Source organism: Callorhinus ursinus, unplaced genomic scaffold (genome assembly GCF_003265705.2).
Source record: "Callorhinus ursinus isolate GAN/ISIS: 27379988/994484 unplaced genomic scaffold, GSC_fseal_2.0 scaffold9, whole genome shotgun sequence".
In the NCBI taxonomy this organism is placed as follows: domain Eukaryota; kingdom Metazoa; phylum Chordata; class Mammalia; order Carnivora; family Otariidae; genus Callorhinus; species Callorhinus ursinus.
Window position 1 is genome coordinate 44,225,472 of NW_027397071.1, and position 20,055 is coordinate 44,245,526.

Consider the following 20,055-nt stretch of genomic DNA (forward strand, 5'->3'; position numbering starts at 1 on the left):
AGAACCACTCTACAAGGTATGCATCACTGTCTTCTTTTCCCCGACATGGAAACTCAACAGCAAAGCTTAATATGCTCAAGGGCCAATTAAAGATGTAGTTAAAGCTTATAGTTTCTCTTGCACTCCTGCTTAAAAGAAAAAAAAAAAGAGCAAGATCTTAAAAACTAATAAAAAAAAAAAACCCTGAGTTTTTTTTCCTGCAGGTTAGCGAAGAGTTTAGTTTTTATGTTTTAGTGTAATTGTCATTTTACAGGGCAGTTTTATCACTTTTACCAGTGGTTTTTGGTGACAGGATTTAGGTTATTTTTTGGAAAATGGAGACTGTATTAAACAGGAAGTGGTGGTTGGAATCTTAGATGATATAATCAGGAAGTTTGATGAGCTAAATTATTGAGAAACAAAATTAACAAAATGAACTTAATTCAATATGATGGAAGAATCTTAGGAAGGTTTCACTCATGCTTAGAGCTCCTGATCCTGTTCTTTCTGAGAGTCACAAAAGTAAGTAAAAGAATTTGTAAATGTGTCAGATTAAAGAAAATGAAGGTTCGGAAAACAAGTGCATTTAAGAATATCTCAAATACTCGATATGTGTAGGGTCAAGAAAAACAAGTTGAAGAGGACTCAAAAATGATTTTTAAGCACATGACTAGTGCCAGGGTTTCTTTCTCTCTTCTGAACATGGAACAGAAGAAACAATACCAAGTTGTGGCAAAAAGTACTAGCTAACTATATATCAAATATATTCCTGATATTGAGGGTTGTTTACTATTGCAACAGGGCTATGCTACAATGTTTTCTGAATTATTTTGGTTGAGTGGAGAGGGAGGGATACAATACTTGAATAGTATAACAGTGATTAGACCAGTCTGTAGAAGCAGACATTACTGGGCTCCAATCCTGTGTTCCTCAATTCCATGCTTCTAGCTCCTTGTCCCATTAGCTTGTTGTGAAGATGATACGAGAATGTCTATGTTAAGCACCATAATACAGTCTGACCATGTATTATAGATATTGTTTTATGATTATGGTAACCAAACTATTAAGCATTATTTTTCTTCTCTCTTTCTCTCTCTCTTTTTAATATTCACTTAGGGCAGTTCTGATGCCAAAAATCTATGTTCTCCCATTTGGGCATTAGAGGACATCTTGGAAGGGAGCTCTGAAGCTTAAAAGAGACAGGGCAGGAAGATGTTCTTTTTCCCGCCCTGAGGACTGGGTAACATAGCATTCTGCTAGCACAGTGCAATATTTTGGGAGGGGGTTATTCAAAATACTTGTTGACTAAATTTTTAGAGTCAAAAACCAGTGATGTACTCCAATGCCCCGAATGACAGATAAAAAGGTGAAGCAGTAGGGCCTTTCCCTTCAGAGCATGTGCCTTAGGATGACAGCTGGTGGATATGTGCAGACAGTCTTTTCATGCTTACTGAATCTCATAAGCATATTCTTTTATGATTAAATGTCAATTTATAAAACATAGCTATGGAACTGGAAATTATTAACCAAATGAAAGAACAATAAAGGATCCATAATAGCAAAAATGATGACATTAGAGCTACCTGACATGTTCAGCCTATAATTTGTTTTGTGATGCTGCTAACTTACACATTCCTGAAATAAAATAAAAAGAAAGATGTTAACAGTAACAACAAAAATTTGACAATTATTCCTTCACCCTTAAGACTTCTAAGAACCTTTAGATAGTAGACTAAATCAGATAAAAATCAAGTGGCAAGAAATGGGATCTTAGTATTTTGACATCTTCTATCTGGCAACAATCCTTGATCATCTGCCAGTTGTCATGTTGTTTAGGTCTTCAAATTACATACTCAATCATGGACATTTTTATTACATTGGATTAATTTTGCGTTTTCTTTTTGCTTTTATATTTCTTCCAAAATGAAGACAGCATAAATGTTATTGAGTTATTTCAATTTTCTGAAGTAGAACAGTCATTTGTTTTAAAGAATACCTATGTCAAGATTTTATGAAATAAATAGTTTTAATCTGCCATTCTATTGTTTTAATCTGCCATTCTATTGTTTTAATCTGTGGCGAGGTTTTTTGTTTTTGTTTTTCTCTTTTACCTCTGACTTAATAGTCATTTGGTAGACACTCTTTGGGTTTGCACTTTTATTGAGGAAATAATTTAGAGTCAGTCCAGATGAGAACAATCTCCTGATTTTATGACAGCGATGTTGTGATGTCTTTCACTACCGGAGACAGCTGTATTGTTGCCCCGAGATTGAGATAAAGGGATGTACTCTGGAAGTTAAAGAATTAATGTTGTATTAAGTAAAAAAAAAATTAAAAAGTGACTGTGAAACTGAACAGTATTTTATTCAACTGTCACTTCTGCTTTAAGTTAGAGAAGACTTTTTTCCATTTACATTTCCACAATCTCTTAGCTGCATTATTTTTGAGAACAAACTTCATTCCATAATAGAAATAGAGGAAGTTTAAAAAATATATGAATTAAATAATACTAAAATCAATTGATTAAAAATACATCATCCTAGCTGTTCAGATTAACAAACTATATCTTTGAAATGGATCATTAAATAGAGGATATTACTTCATTGATTTCTTCAAATGCTTCTTCCTGATTCAGGTACTATTACCAAGGACATGGTAGCCTCTGATGGGTCCCCTTTTCATGAAAGTTTTGACTTCCTACAGGCCATGTACTCTTGCTTTGGCGATTAGTTATTGTTTAACAAGCAAGTCTTTATATTTATTCAGGCTTCTCTCTCTTATTTGCAATTGTGGGGGGCACTGAATCTCATTGGATATATTCATTCTTATTTCTCTAGTATAGGGAAAGACATGGCTGCACTGATTTACTGGAAAAGGTAACTTGTTAGTCAGTCAATAAGCTGGGTTTTAAGAGAGTTCATCTGAATAACAGTTCTGCTTCTGGTGACATAAAAGGAGTGCAACTTGAAATTCTCAAGACTAGATTTGAGCCCTTAGCTTACAACTCCTATTATTGTTCTTTGGATTGTCTAACGTATTTTAACTTAACCTCTAGCAGTGCATTTTCATCCTGTTCTGGAACAATAACTGAACAGTTTGCCATAAAGAACATGTTGAGGCTATTTTAGTAGAGAAAGAAGCATATATGGGTTAGCTAGGGGAAGTTAGTGCATGTTCTTAACACAGTGACTAAATATAAGCATCAGAAATTTCAAATAGCCTACAGTGAGTATTTGGTAGATGCCTAACAATATTATCAATAATTGATACCTAGCCACAGAAGCCAAATAAGATATAATTTTCACCTATCTACTTCTCCTACTCCTGACCCCTCCTAACCTGGAAGGATATTTGTGTGAGGGTGGATATTCTGGCCTCCAGGCAACTGGTGTGTTGCTTAAAACTCCTTTTTCAACCCAAGGGTAAAATTAATGAGTGGGTACTTATTATTTACATAAATGATCAGTTTCAAATTATTTCTGGATGGCAAAACTCCAAGAAAAACAGGGTTGCATTATTGTAGATCTAGAGAGTCGTTTTCAGAGCCTGCTAGGGAGAGAGGTTCATACATCTGGTATCTTCCCACTGTTTCTCTCTCCTTTTAAAACTTTAGTTCCCTGAAAAAAAGTGGCTTTTGGTCAAGAGAAAAACTTTGCAATGTATCAGTGTAAGAAATGTCTCTCTGGGAGCAACAGACTGTGCTAAGAAGTTTTTTGTTTTTGTTTTCATTTTTGTAATTTAAAAATCTATAATTGTATGACTTCATCAATTTGCCCTTTCACTGACTCATTTCTCGTTTTTTGGGCAGAGTTCACTGACAGTGAATGCGTTTGGCTGTTATTTCTTCCTGAGGCTCAGCAGCCCTAGTAGAATATGCCATCAACATGGATATCAGCGCAGTCTTTATATTGCTCAATACAGAGCCCTAAGGGACACCACCACAACTGAGGGGGACAGGGAGAGGATGAGGGAAGCAAGGAGAATCTCCACTTACCAAGTGACTCAGAAAGATCTTTTCCTAATGTTTAGAAAAATGTCTGGAGTTGAAAATGACTATATAAAGGATTCCTATCTATTTTTGAGTTTCCGTGATGGCCCAGTCTACCAGAAAAAATTGAAGAAAAATTTACTCTGACCAGTGCAAAATTTGCTCCTATCAGAGGAGAAAAATGAGGCTTGGGAAAGAGAAGCAGAAAAGTGGGAGCCAGGATGGTGTTTGGCATTATTCACAGTGATCAGGAAAGTTGTTCTCATTTGCTTATGGACTGATGAAGTCAAGGCATTACTCCTGGGGGTCCTTCACTGTCAATAATGTACATTGCGTTGGGAGGGAAAAATACAAAGCCTTAGGCAAAACCTACTCTACCTGATATATTTCTTTCTGTATAAAAGGAGAGTTTAGCTACAGAATTGACAATTACTAAGGTTTCAGAATATTTTTTTTCATTTCAGTTTTATTTCAGACTAGAACAGATATTCTTGACTCTGATGTAGTTGATAGAAATGAGAAACATTTCTATTTCCCTGTATCTTATCTCCTATATGCAAAGTTTACTGGGTTGATTTTCCCATCTGTCTTCTACATCTTGACTTGCTCTCTCTCTCTCTTTTTAAAAGATTTATTTATTTATTTGAGAGAGAGAGAGAGCACTCACAAGTGGGAAGGCAGAGGGAGAGAATCTCAAGCGGACTCCACTCTGAGCACGGAGCCTGATGTGTCTCCATCCCAGGACCCTGAGATCATGTCCTGAGCCGAAACCAAAAGTCAGACGCTTAACCGACTGTGCTACCGAGGCGCCCGGTGACTTGCTCTCTCATAGCCTCAAGATCTTACTGATCTCTATCTGCCATCCTTACTTTTCCCAGTATTTAAATATTCATCTTTCTTATCTATTCTAGACTTTCCACTATTTCCACGGAAGCAAACTATAACCACCCTCCAACAGCACTATTGCTCCATCTCAGCTAAATTACAAAAGCCAAGAATTATTGTTATTTTTGTTCTAGTTCCACATATATAGAGTGGGGATAGCAATATTTGCTTTTAATAGAAAAGGGTTTGCAGAAAGTTACTTGTTAATGACTACAACGTAATGGTTATATAATTTAGATATTTGTGGCATAACACTAGGATGCTTTTATTTAAATTACTAAATATATAGGTTAATTTTCATATGTCACACTTGAAAATATCTACCTCTTATTTAAAAATTCTAACTTTTTTGAAAAGTTCTACTATAGATTGACTTTTGTTACCAAGTGAAAAACCAATTCTAGTAGAAATCTGATTCAGTTTTTTTTGGGGGGGGGAAGGGCAGTGGGAGAGGGAGAGAGAGAATCTTAAGCAGAACCTGAGATCATGACCTGAGCCAAAACTGAGTCGGATACTTAACCAACTGAGCCACCCAGGAGCTCCTAATTTAGTTGTTTTAAAACAAAAATGAGGGCGCCTGGGTGGCTCAGTTGGTTGGGCGACTGCCTTCGGCTCAGGTCATGAACCTGGAGTCCTGGGATCGAGTCCCGCATCGGGCTCCCTGCTCGACGGGGAGTCTGCTTCTCCCTCTGACCCTCTTCCCTCTCGTGCTCTGTGTCTCTCATTCTCTCTCTCTCAATATGAGATTTTCAGAAGGTATTTTGGATCTTTTCTTTCTAAACATGTATAGAAAGAAATGGTAAAGTGCATTATACTAAGATATAAGAGAAATGCCAAAATTAAAATAAGGAATGAAAATTCCTTCCCAGAAACTTGATTAAAAAATTTGTAATACTTCCTATAATCTGAAAAACCGAAAATTCCAATTTGGGGGCCTGGGAAAGAAAGAATAAAAAGGACATGAAAATGATCAAAAAGCCCATATAATTTCCCTTAAATTTCTTTACGTTTCTCCTAATGAGTTGCTGGGCGTGCCTTGGAGATGACAAGCATCTGGCAATCATGAAGCCCTTAATGGCTGAGCTGGCGTTGTAGGGGTGAGAAAATCATGGGCAAATTCAGCATGAGGGACAAGTCCGCGAGCCAAGACTAAATTAGCTGCGTTTTTATACTTTTCTTTTCAACTGTGTCTGTCCTCATGTTAACCCTTGATACCTATCTTTATTATCCTAGCTGCCAAGTTATCATGTATTTAACCTAGAAAAACCAGACACGTGGGGAGGGAAGAGTTGCTAATGCTAAAAGAGACCTTGGAATGTCTAGTCTTTACATATTAAAAAATTTTCAGATTTAATATCAGTAAGATTTTAAAGTTTCTTGGTTACCCTTTCCAGAAAGGAAATGTCTTAAGGTTCATTTGTTTTAATACACCACTTGAGCCTTTTTGCTGCAATGCTTTTCTGCTCCAGCATGGTTTTATCCCTCAATTTTATATCTTCTCAGGGATATTCAAACTTAAGGCTCTCCATATTTTTTTAAGACTCTCACTATTCTCAAAAAAGTTTGTCATTTCAGACTTAGGGAAAAACAGCCTGGTCATTCCTATGAAAGGAGTCTACCAAATCAGAGTATAATGTCTGACTTTATTTTTTTATTTTTTATTATTTTTAATTTTTCTTTAAAGATTTTACTTATTTATTTGAGAGACAGAGAACAAGAACAGGGGAAGGGGCAGAGGAAGAGGGAGAAACAGACTCCCTACTGGGCAGGAGGCGGCGGCTCAATCCCAGGACCCTGAGATCATGACCTGAACCAAAGGCAGGCGCTTAACCCACTGAGCCTCCCAGGTACCCCCAATGTCTGACTTTAAAATGAAAAATTTTTCACTTATGTTTTACACTATGACCTTCCTACTATTTTCTCTTCAATGTAGGAGAGCAATCTAAAATATTTAGTCACCTGTGAAATCTTGGCAAGTAATCTAACCTAAACTCCGTGTCTCTGAGAAACTCAGTTTCTTCTTTCATACAGTGGATAAAAATAATAGTACTTACCTGATACGGTTGTCATGGGGATTAGATGAAGAAATATATTAAAACATTTAGCACAATGCCTGACACAGTAATATTTAATATATAGTACATAATATTTCTTACCAGGGTGACTGCAGCATAATCCAATAGACTATAGCAGTTAATGCAGAGATGTGACGGGAGTCTAACATACAAATACTCCCGAAACCACTGTTGTTTTCAGCCATTGCAAAGTTTTTAATAGCAATTCTTAAAGTGCTTGAGTAGTACGGCTTGGAATTCAGAGGGAGATTTACATAGCTGTGACATGTTCTCCTAGCAGTGATTCCCAGACTTTTTGAATTAATGGACATTTAGAATTTGAGACTTTGGACACTGACAGGGCAAGAGAGAATTGAAAACTACCACCTACTGTCACACCATTAAAAAAATAAGTCAGTTAAATCCCACCTCTTGCTACTCAGAAACAAAACAAAACAAAACAAAAAACCAAGTCAGGATTTAACACCCTCAACATTTTGTCAAGGATTAGCAGGACAGAAATAGTAAAGAACAACATTTTTCTGATTGATGAGCACCTTTTGTCTAATTATTTTATGTGTCTAAAATATTTTATGTGTTGGAGGGTACCCAAATTTGTTCTCCTTTAGTGCTTGGAATACTCATAGGCATACCCATGAGTATTACTAGTATTAGTTCAACCAAAGGGCTATGATAGCCAGAACACAGAGCCACAGTTCAATCAAAGCCTTTCTAAAATTGTGTCTCCCCCTGAATCTCTGAAGCATCACAGTGGTTTCTGATCACAGCAGTTATCACAGCACTGATATCACACAGCTGGAGTATCACAGTAGAAACAGAGGAGTATCTCTAGGCACAGCAATAAGATGCAAAAAAGTCTAATACAGAGACTTTATGAAATACACTCAAATGGAGCTGGCAAAGACTTCTTCACGACTTACTCTCTTTTGATTCCCTATTCCATTTGTAGTTCAATTTTTAATTTTCCATCCTCACTCTGTCTAGCTTGATGACTACTCACTTCAACTGCAAAAGTAATATTGATTTTTAAAAACATTCACTGTATAATGAAATATAAACCCAATAAATATTAGTATAATTCTCATAGCTATTTCAGTAAATCCTGCAGCCCAGGCTAATAATTCCATTACCATTTTCATTTTCTTAGGTTGTTTTTCACTGAATATTAACTTAATAGATTGAATTATTATAGATAATAAAAAAACTAAATTTGAAAATTTAGAGCATTCTTTATTCTCTTTACTCTATGAGATAGTAGGTAGACACATCTGTATGTTCTAAAATCTCATATTTTAGGCAAAGGTGCTATAACTTGGGGTAGTCTGAAAATGGGTATCATGATAGAAGAAGATACAAATGAGTTACACATGAAAGACATATACTACATTATTTCACATTTGACAAGAAGTATAAAAGGTTATGAAGTTTTCAGATAGATTAAGCAATTATGTTAGTCTTTAAGAAGATCGACAACCTCACAAATGTTTAATCAATACAGGATTGCATGGGGTTTTTAAGTAGAAAACCAAGCAAACTAATGATCAGCGTGATTTGTATTCATGATATGATTAAACATAATATTATGGAGTTTGAAAAATAGATTTCAGGTAAAATGGATATAACGATGGATAATGGAAACATCTGTTAATTCCATTTAGAGTAATAGGTGAATAAATCTTTTTCTTTTATGGGACTATTATAGTAGCCCTTTGCAACTATGTAAGTGGATATAGTTCCCTCCTTTGGTCAGGCAACTTCCCCTTGGCTCTGATAGGTATTCCTTTAACTTCCTGCTATGACATTCATCCTCTCATCTTTCCTCATAAAGAAGTAGATTCCCCTCCTTTCTTCTCTGAGATTTTCAACTTCCTCAAATATGATCAGGTGTCTGCCATCTTAAATATTCCTTCTGGCTTCCTTATGTCCCTCCTTAGATTCTACCATAATACTCTCATTCCTTTCAAAAGGAAGCTCTTTTCTTGAGTTTTCTAGGTTTCTATGTTTATCTACCCCTTAATGTAAGTTCCAATGGATTCCACTCCATCAATTAAGTAAATTGATTTTGCCGAGGCCACCAATGACTTCTCCATTTCTAAATCCAAAGAGTCTTTAATCATACTTACCTTGCTTGATTTTTTTTTTTTTGGCACCATGTGACACTGTTGACCACTCTTTCCTTAAAACATTATTTCCTTCTAGTTTTTTAGAGGTCATTGGAGTTGAGAGCCCTATCTATTCTACGTAAACTGATTAGTCAATGCCAATCATATAATTTTATTGACTTGCCAGGGGTGGGAAGTCCTTAGCTATTTTGGATCAGTGAGATGTAAGAAGAGGTTTGTTGGGAGATTTAGGGTTGAAAAGTTCTGCTTGTAACAAACAGCTATTGGGAACTTGGTTCTCTCCCTTGATGGATTTGAAAAAGGAAGCTTGTATCTCCAATTGTCATTGGTAGCCCACTTATAATAATAAGAGGAACCAATTTTAGGATAAAGCCAACAGTATGGATAGAAGAGTGGAGAGGAAAAAAAGCCCTAAGTATTTAGATTATATAACTGAAGACTAAATCTGAGGCTTACTCTAGATCTTGATAATCAGCTAAATATTTACTTAACATTCAAGGCTGTTTCCTTTGAATTTTCTAGATCCTGTGGCAGAAAGAACCCTATTGATAAAATTTTGGTTATTCCTTCTCTGTTCTTCCTAAGATCATCCCTTAAATGTTGGTGTTCCATGGAGTTCTATGTCACCATCTGTCTCACTCATAGCTAATTATGACATATATCTGATGATTGCTAAGTTTGTTTCTTCAGCTAACATTTCTCTCCTGAACTTCAGATAAATATATCCAAATATCTACTAAACATTACCACTCAGATACCCTAAATATACCTCAAATCAACACATTGAAACTTAAACTACCTTCTCCTCTTCCACTTCTACTTGGTACTCTTTTTGTACTTCCAATCTCAGTGAATGGCATAAAATCAGTCCCTTGTCCAAATTAGAAACCTGTGTACCAATCATGGAACTTATATCTATCTCCTATATCCTATGTCCAGTCAATCACGACATCATGTTGGCTCACCTTTCAAGAAGATATTGAATCTAGGCATTTCTCACCACCACCCATTGTTTCCATCTACTCTCCCTTGTATTACAAAAGAAGCTTCTTAACTCATTCCATTGCCTTCAGTCTTTCTCCTCTACAATTCATTCTCTGCAAAGCTATCAGAGTGTTCTTTAAATGAAAATTTAATCTTGGCTTTCCCCTGTTTAAGACACTTCAATGCTCCCCTTCTCATTTCCTTCCAAGTAAAGTACAGCATGATCAAACTTCTGTTTACCTTCCGGCCTATTTCACATCACTCCTCTTGACTTCTTTTAGTTTCTTTACTAAACAAGTACCCTTTCCAGATACTCTCATAGCCTTATATCCCAACTTCACTGCCCTAGTCACACTACATTATGTTTATCAGCTATGTTTAATATTGCCCAATAGGCAGATTGATAACATGTGTACTAACATGCAAATCAGGTCATTAACAATTAATTTAGGTAAAATAATGTGATAGTTAATACATATTTTTTAAAAAAGCATTGAAGTAGTCATTAAGAGGAAAATCATCACCTAGGTTACAAAGAAAGTATGTGATTATATATGTAAGTCATGAAGCACAATTATAAAATAAACACTCATGTACTTAAGAACTAAGTGTAAGAGCCACAATTCAATTTAAGAAATAAAACAGTAGCAAGAATAATACAAGTTTCCTCCCTTAGCCTACCCCCAGCCTTCCCTTTAGAGATAACTATAATCATAAATTTTGTTAACCATTCCCTTATAAAAATAGTTTTCTGACTCATGTACTTATGCCTAAACAATTTATTTTTAGTTTTGCTTGTTTTTGAGATTTATAAATATGATAGTTTTGATGTGTTGCATCTTCTGAAACTTGTTTTTTACTCAAATGATATTTCTAAAGTTTATACACATTATCATAATTATGATTAACTACTTTTCATTGCTTTAAAATACTCTTCTGTGTGAACAGCAGAGTTTATTTACATACTTTCCTGGTGGTTGGCATTTGGGTTTTTCCAGTTTTCTACTATTGTAAACATTACAAGTGTCTTGGATAATATCTCAGGAGGGCAATTTTTGGATTGTAGGGTATGTGCATGTTCAGCTTTATAAGATAATTTGATACCAAAGTGATTGTGCTTTTTATTCCTACAAGAACTATAAAAAGGTTTCCATTGTTCTTATAGTTGTAAGCAACCTACATTTTTCAGACTTCTTAATTTTTGTGACTAGTAGGTATAAAATAGCATCTTTTTTTTTTGTATTTCTGATTGACAAAAGTATTCAGTTTTTAAAAATGTTTATTTACTCTCCTAATTCCCCTTGTACTTTACCATTTTTTGTAGTGTTGTATGTCTTTTGTTATTGATTATATGAGTTTTAAAAAATATATTCTGGAATACCAATCCTTTGTCCCTCATATATGTTGCAATTATCTTCCCAGGTTGTGGCTTCTTCTTATTCCCGTCATGATGATATAATATGGTATTATAATTGCCTACCTGTCACTTAGGCTACCTCACTAGACTAAAAGGTCTTTAAGGTAAGACACCACCTTTGTCATTTTTGTTCCCCAGTATCTAGCAAGTGCTCAACACATAGCTGAGCACATACAGTTGCTCAATAAGTATTTATTGAATGAATGACTGGATGAATGAACTGCTATGACTTTGAAAATGGTAAATCAACCTTTTTTTAGCCAAATTTCGTTTTACACAAATTGGCTGCACCATACTGCTAAACTAAAGAGGGTCAGAAGTATGCATTACACACAATCCTGTACTTGCATTTCAAAGGTGGGAGTCAGGCACTAGTAAGAGGTGAGAGTATCTGCAGAGAGGTAGCAGGATATTGTTTATAAAAATTTGTTACCAATTCTTAACATTTGGTAGTGTTCATTTCTTGAGCTTACAGTTAACTAAGCTCCTTATAGTGGGATAAAATTTAGCCTAAATTTATTACAAAATTAGAAATGTTGTTAAGACACAAGATACGGATTACATATTACAATGGATGCACAAGGTTCATGGTTTGTGTCATTAATTTGAAATTGGTTACCTTTTTAGTAATGGTGTCCGGAGGTACATCCCGCCTCCCAAGAGGATAAGGATTCCATTGGCCACTAGGAGATACATCTTCTTGTCCATTGTCTAAAATGTTGCTTTGCTGGGACGGGGTCTATTGCGAAAATGGTATGGCATTCTTTAGTGATGTAATAGAAGTTTATCATAATTTTCTGAAAAGAGTGCCTAGTGACTATGATAAAATTAATTTTGTTTAATTGCAGAAAAACAAATATCCTGAACTGGAAGAATTATTATACACTATTTACTCAGTAAGAATTCTAAATTGACAGCTTTTTGGAAGCAGTGAGAAATTCGATTAAAATAACCGTCTTAGAGTTATTTACTGAATTTTAAAGAAAAGTTTAGATTATTTACAGTACCTGAATAAAAAATAATCAGAATAAAATTAACCAATTGTTAAAAACCACAACATTTAAAACCTGCTTAATTCATTTCTTTAGTATGATCTTACCATTTAGAATATAAACTGAAACCATATAATACATAGTATGTAACTTTCAATATTTCAAACCATAACCTAAAACAAATTTTATAAAACTGTACTGATTCTGGTAGAACATGCCTTGCACTAATCCAACATAGTGTTAATACTAGCATAGTGTAAGATTTATGGTACTATGACATTATCTACAGATTGCTTTTAGGAATATAGGAAAGGAACATCAAAAATATTGTGCTATTAGAATCATGGCATAAATAAATGACTTTTGATTTTAAATTTATTTATATAGATCATTTATGCTTTAAAGTTTAAATTCTTCATATATTTGCAGCTGATTTACTGCTTATTATTTTTAACAAATAATAATACCCCTGTCATTATTATTATTAACATAAGATACCAGGGAGGACTCCACAGTCTGATCTGAGTAATAGCAAATTACACACCATCAGAAAGACAGCCTCCAGTGGAGGGATATAGTACTGGTATATTTTTCCTGTGGAAGCAGATCAACTTTTTTTTATAATTATATATGTATAATCATATACATACTTTCTCCTCCTCTAACCTACAGGATATCCAGATACTCCTTGATTTCCTGGGGAATTTTTATGTGGGTGAGAAATTATGCTCAGTGTTTCCTATGCCATTTTCTGTATATGGTTTGAAGTATCCCTATGGATAAATAAAGCCTAGTTAGAAGGTATATGTGCAGCTCTACTCTGTGGGAGGAACTGTCCAACCCCAGGATGGGAGAACTGGGCCATTCTCTTCACAACATGGCACAGATGGGCTGCTTGGCAGCCGTGATCTGGTTATACAGAGTGGTCCTAGTTGTTTTTTAAAAAACAATTATATAACCATCCAATCTGCATTCTGACTGCATGCATTTTTTTTTAAAGGGATTGCTTGGAACTGTTTTAAAATAAGATTATGACACTAGATGAAGTTTTCCTAAGGTCTAATGGATATAATGAAAAGTAAGGAGTAGCTCAATTTTCTTCTTGTGCTTTAGCCATAAGAATTCCTTTTTCATGAGTCTATCAGAAAATGTGAAAAAAGAGAAAAAAGGTACTGAATTGAAGCATCTGGGTTAGTTAGGGGTGAATTCACTTGAGTTTGTTTGAAAAATCACATGTAGGTAACACATTTAAACTACAGACTACTTGAAAAAAAAACACAGCTATTTAATGCCTGTTTGTTTTCAAGCATTAAACTTCTAGTCTTTTCCTTTTTCAGATTAACATGTTTGTATATGCTCACACACAATTTTTCTAGATATTAAAATATGACAAGTCAAATTATTAAAATTAAGCAGTTAAAATATAAGTTTTCAGGGCAAGCACTACTGACCGGTGTTTTTGTTTGTTTGTTTGTTTTGGCTTCAATTAATGGTTTAAACTAATATCCATGTCTTTCTGGCTTGATTTATTTGCCAGTGAAGTAGGATAATGCATGTGTTCATCTGGTTAGGTGCCTGTGCAAAATCTATTTTTGAGAAGAGGCCAGAATGTAACACAAGTATTCTTTTATTTTCCCCCCATATCAGTCTCCTCTCCTTCATATTTCCTCCACTAGTCTTGCCTCAGCTGCCCAGACAGGACTCCTAGTCACAGAGAGCAACTGAAAATTGCAGAATTCTTTTGGTGTTAAAAACAAAAAACAAAAAACAAAAAACACAAAAATCCTTTAGTCAAAATCCTAATATCATGATGGTGGTGTAGGCTCTTCCCTAGTTTAAGAATCAATCTTTCTCTTTTTAAAATTAGAATTAGCAACCACACCAATTCTACAGTACAGGGATCAGAGGAAACATAAACATGCAGACACATGAAAAAAAAAATACTTTTACTAGACACCAAAATTAAAAGAATTTCCTGAAAGCAATTTCCTTTCTCCATTTCAAGAATGCTCTGACGTTTTTGTTTTTCTTAAGTAAGATACTCTGGGGGCTTAAGTTTGGAGAAATAGTAAGACCATGAAAACAGTTTATTAATGTTGGGTGTGGGGGTGTGGTCCAAAGGAAAATTATACAGTGGGTTCACATTCTGTCCCAAAAGATGTATAGCTATTTACAAAAAATTATGCTTTTGATAACATGCTACTGAGTTGTATATAAATGCAGTTGCTTAGTTGTTAAAATTCTATAAAAGATTAAAAGGAACAACTGAAATATATAAAAAAATGATGAAGCTATCACTGTTGAAATTTGTTATTGCAGAGATAATAAGCAAACTGAGGTTCAGTTATTCATTCAATTATTTCTAGTACCACACTCTAGATATTTTATTTAGATACTTTAAAAAAGTAAGAATGAGTCTTCTTTTCCTCAGCATAAATAACTAGTTAAATATAAAAGACATGGAAAATCACCATAATGCACCATTTTCTCAACTTCTAAATTCTGTAGGTCTTTAAATATTTTAAAAAGAACAGAGAAAATGGTCATTATGATTTAGTGAAAACTCAGAAATTATATTTGTTAAGAAATACACTAATGCTAGGAGAAGTTTTGCTGCAGGGATACAGTCCCAGAAATGACTATGGACATTTGTAGATTTAACATTTATGTTTTTGACTACTGTGGATGACCACAAGTGTCTACTGGAAGAATTAATTTCTAATTTTGCTGAGATGTAAATGTGCGTGAAGATCTGTGCTATACATGTACATATGTGTGAGTGTGTGCATGCATGTGCTTATGTGTGTCCATATGTGAATATGTTTGTATGTACAGGATTCACAAATATGAATAAATGAGCTTAGCTGATTTAGTAGTTTTGCTTTGGTTAGCTAACTAATGGGTGCACTGAATGCTTGACAAATTAGACTTATAGCATTTAGCTGGAGAAATTATAGGAGAGAGGTATTAGCATTTGGCACTCTGCAAAGGTCTTGGGATATATGCCTTAAAACTCAAGGATCTATTTTGCTTAGTAATTGGCATATAGTTCACAAAAGGCATTACCATAGATTTAAAAATGTTTTAAAAATAATCTTCCCCAAAGTATTTCTAGTGAAAATTATTGTTACATTATTCATTTTCTGCATATATTTTTTAAAAAATAAGTACTATAAATATATGCCAAGTTTCAATATAAATCATTATGATTTCAAGGGGTTTAATCTGAAGGTTGTAATGTAATATACAGATGATTTTTTAAACCACCGTTTCATTGTCATGGTGAGGAAGCATCTGTATGAGTACTAACATTATTATTTTGGTAATTTTAGTCATTGTCCTTGAGGATTTATGTGGATTTACAGGCTGGAGGTTTTTTTCATAATTAGAAAGATAAGTGAATCTTTCTTGAGTGATAGGTAGCCAATAATAAATGCAGCAGAATCAATAGAAGCTATAGGCTTAAGTTGCCCCAAGGTGCTGCACAAATCTTGTTTTTCTTTCAGCCGAAAAAAAAATGGAATTAAGTAAGTAACCCTTGAGACTAGGGTGAATAAATGCATATCAAATGTTGGTACTATTTGATCCTGAGTCATCTGCATAGATGCAGTAAGAAAGGACATTAGAAATTTAAAAATAATTTAGGTGCACACATTTCTATCTAAATTTCTCTAATCCAAAAGATAGTGGGATGAGTATCAACTAATAAAACAGATAGCAAGGCCATCTTCTTCCAGGCAAAATTCTATGAAAAGATTCTTTCATACATATATTTCCATAATTTTAACTTCCCTTACCCTGAAATTGTAATTTATATTAGTGTCTGTTTCAATAAAGCCCAATAAGCAGTAGGTGCTATGTTATAATATGGTGGTCGAAGTTAAAAAGAAAGGAACAAGGAAAGAAGTGTCAATTTCTCCAGCGTGGAAGAAATCACACTATACTAGCAGCCACACACCTGCAGAGGGAGAGCTAGGAGAGGCCAGTGATTTCTTCCCCAGCCCTACTTGTCTCTGGGGGTGCAGTTGCAGGAACGATTAACTTGTGATTTTCTTGCGTTCACAGTCTTTGGCCTTTCAACGCCATGAAGCATATTTCTTGGTAACACCGAGTGCCCAGGAAATGAAAGTGAATCTTAAAGAGCCTGAGGTAACTATGAGCATTTATTAGGTTCTGCTAACTGAGAGAGCCCTGTATCTGTGGCACATAGGGAATGATGTGGGCATGATAAGTTTTGCCTTAGTTAATATGTTCTACTATGTAGTCTTTTCTCCATCCCATAGATCTATTTTTCTGGATTATTGTGAAGATGACATGAGATAATATCGTGTTTGAAAGAGCTTTATCAACTATCATGAGTTACGTTCCCTAAAAATGTCAGGTTTTGTAAATATTTGAGAAGGCTCATTGTATGGTAAAAACAGCAGGGAACTTGGTGCCAAGCAGGGTCAGATCAAATTCTACCTACTACTATGTTAGGTGCAGAAAGAAAAGGGTAGAATGTAGGTAGGTTCCTTTGTGTGACACAGGAGCCTCAGTTTCGTGGTCTGTACAATGGAGATAAACACTTCCTTTGAGGGTTTGTGAGGGTTGTGTGAAAAAAACATATTTAAAGTACCTAATGGTACGAAGGCACACAGTAGATTCTTAATAAATCCTAGTCTTTATTCTCCTGTCGAAATATTTTTCTACCATTAATCTGGATAATAAAAAAGGCAATTTGAATTGACATTTTACAGTATTATATTTCTCTCTAATAACATAAAATTTCAAGACAATAACTAAGCTCAGTTACAACAGAACACATCCGAAGAAGCACATGGAACCATTAATAAAGCATAGAAAGTTGCCTTAAATGCTTTTTGGAGAGGCAGCAAATAAATGATTAATGAATAAATGAATGAATAAATAAATGGAGTAATAGAAAATACTAATAATTCTATAATTTAATAATGACTTATATATGTTAAATGTCTGGTTACAAGTACTGTCAAATTTTTTTAGGAAATTAGATGTTTATTTGATGTTTACATCAATAAATAAAAACTAACGGAAATTAAATATTAAAATAATTTTGTATATCTTAACATTTTGTTAATATCTTAGTAGGTTTCATAAAACTACCATAGATTATGTAATTTACGGTTCATAGTATAAGAAGCCTAGATGTAGCTTGCAATCCATGAAAAATGTACAATACTTGACCTGGCATGTAATTAATATGAACACATTAGAAATATTCAAAGCACAGAAAAATCTGGGAGAGTTTTTTCTTTTCATCTACATAAATATTCACTTCAATCTTCATTTACAAACAGCTATATCCTTTAATTAGTTTATTATAAATTTGTTTAAAACATTTGAGAAAAAATAACTAGATATATTTGGTAACTTAAACAGAAACTCAAACCGAAAAACAAAATAACACCCTGAGTCAGGACCTCAGCTAGCACAAATAGTGCCTTTCTTCCAGTTACCAAAATGGAGGTGGGGGGAGGTCAGAATCACAGAAAGGTGCCCTCTGGGTACACAACCTGCAAAAATGTCTCTGTGTGACAGAGAAAATATGAATAAGAGCTCCTTTCTCTTAATTGCAAGAGGTAAGGTTTGCCAAGCAGAGTACGGGGAGAGGGTGTGGACGTCAGCCCCTGAATGGTCCCGGAGGAGTAGCTACAACTCCATTTCTAGTGCTTAACTGGTAATATATGTGAAAATGTTAGTTTATTTATTTATATTTTTTAATTTTTAATTTTTTATTACTTTTATTACTTTTTTATTATCTTCAGTTAGCCAGCATATAGTACATCATAAGTTTTTGATATAGTGTTAATTTAGATTCCTTACGACATCCAGAGCTATTTGCCACAGCACCTACGTAGAGATGGCTAGTATTGTCATTTAGAAATTTTATAAATAAAAAGAGCTCTCGTATTTCCATGGGAGAATGAACAGTTTGATCTACTGAAAATTCTTCTTTATAAATTGATCTTACTCTATATTTTCAATGCAGTTCTCATGGCTAACAAGCATTCAGAGACTGCAAAATCTTAAATTGCTGATACTAATTTTTATTACCTTAAGCAGCAAGACAAAAATGTTGTAATAGGTTTTTATGCATTTGTAAGTCAAAGGAAAATAATTTTTGCCTCTCTCCTCTCCCAGTGACAAAGGTTCAGGGAAATTGAACCTCAACCATAAGACCTGTTAGCAATGGTCAGTGGAGCCAAGAAAGGAAAATTTTAAGAGAAGATGACTCTAAAACTTGGCAGAAAAAACAAAGAAATTTTCAAATTGAAGAAGCTCAGCAAAAGTGCTGTGCCTGGGCACAAAGATGAAGGGGTAAAGACTTAGAGTGGAATCCATGGGAGTAAGTAGAGTCTGGAATATTCTTGAAACACCAAGCACCCAGTGCCTGTACCTGATAAGGTTCCTGCACTGGCAGCAGGATAGGAAAGTTGCCTCAGATGCCTAAAGCTGAAAGTTTAAGGCCTTAAACTGATAATCTGGGGTCATAAAGTCTTTTAGGGGTAATGGGGTGCTTGTCTTGTCTGTATTTCTTTTCTCCCCCTTGCCTTCTCTTCTCTCTCTCTCTCTGGTGTGGATAATAACATATTGATGATAATTCATTTTGAGATGGAGTCTTTCAATATTTGAATTATTTTTGGTTTTCAATTTAATGTAGCTTCCAAAGAGAATTCCTTTAGGTCATCTCTGTATCTAACTGAGGAAGTTTGAAAAGTCTCTAAATATTAGAACTCTCTAATATTTCTGATATATAGATTATCTTAGAACTGTACTAACAGTTAATGAATCCATTCCCTAGGGTACCCCAAACAAGATCAGAAAGTTAATATAGCAACATAGAGGTACCAAATTAATTTTGGGGGAACAATTTAGACATTGGGAAATAGGATTTCAAGTATATTACCATTTTTCAAACACTGAATATATTCATATTGTTCTATAGGTGGATGAGTTTAATGGGGCTAAACATTAAGCAAAATAAGGGGCTTTCCATATAATTTCAACGGGTGCAAGCAATAGCTCCCTTCCTATCAAGATCTTGCTAATACGACCACTGAATTTTGAAATTCCATCCTCTTTAAGGGTTTGATTTCTATCAATTGCCAAGCCCTCTAGGAGAGGGGCCTATTTAAATGGTGCTGTCTTATCTATTACTCAGTGCAAATTCTTAATTTAGTTAGGTTTTTTTCCCCAAAATGACTGTGGGTGGTGAAAAAGCTGTGAATATAAATGTCTCTTTGATTTTATTCCCCTATTGACAGTATGAAGCAAACTATCCAGAGTTAGGAATTGTTATTCAGACTAATTTAACAATAAAACATGGATTGGAGGTCTTTGACCCTCATTTTGCTGGGATGGGAGTTAGTTCCATATGTTCATTAATTTTATTATGAGAGAAGTATTTGGAGGCTACTGTCATTCTGTTATCCCTACTTTGCACTGCTTTTTTCATAAAACTTACTAGGTTAATGACTATATTAATAATATAGTCATAATGACATATTGCATGAAAATGACTCATTAGTCTCCATCAAAATGTAACTAAGACAGAGGTATTAATCAATTTAAACAGGTAAAATGTTCATTC

General features: G+C 34.5%; 1 protein-coding gene across 6 annotated transcripts in view; it reads right to left on the reverse strand.

Moving 5' to 3' along the window:
* The window catches only part of LRRC7 (leucine rich repeat containing 7), a 933,028-nt gene that overhangs the window by 58,605 nt on the left and 854,368 nt on the right, over positions 1-20,055 (reverse strand). For all 6 annotated transcript variants that reach the window (XM_073896539.1, XM_073896538.1, XM_073896541.1 and 3 more), the window contains one exon: positions 12,071-12,190. In XM_073896539.1, the coding sequence (XP_073752640.1) occupies positions 12,071-12,190 (120 nt within the window). The remainder of the gene's footprint in view (positions 1-12,070; positions 12,191-20,055) is intronic.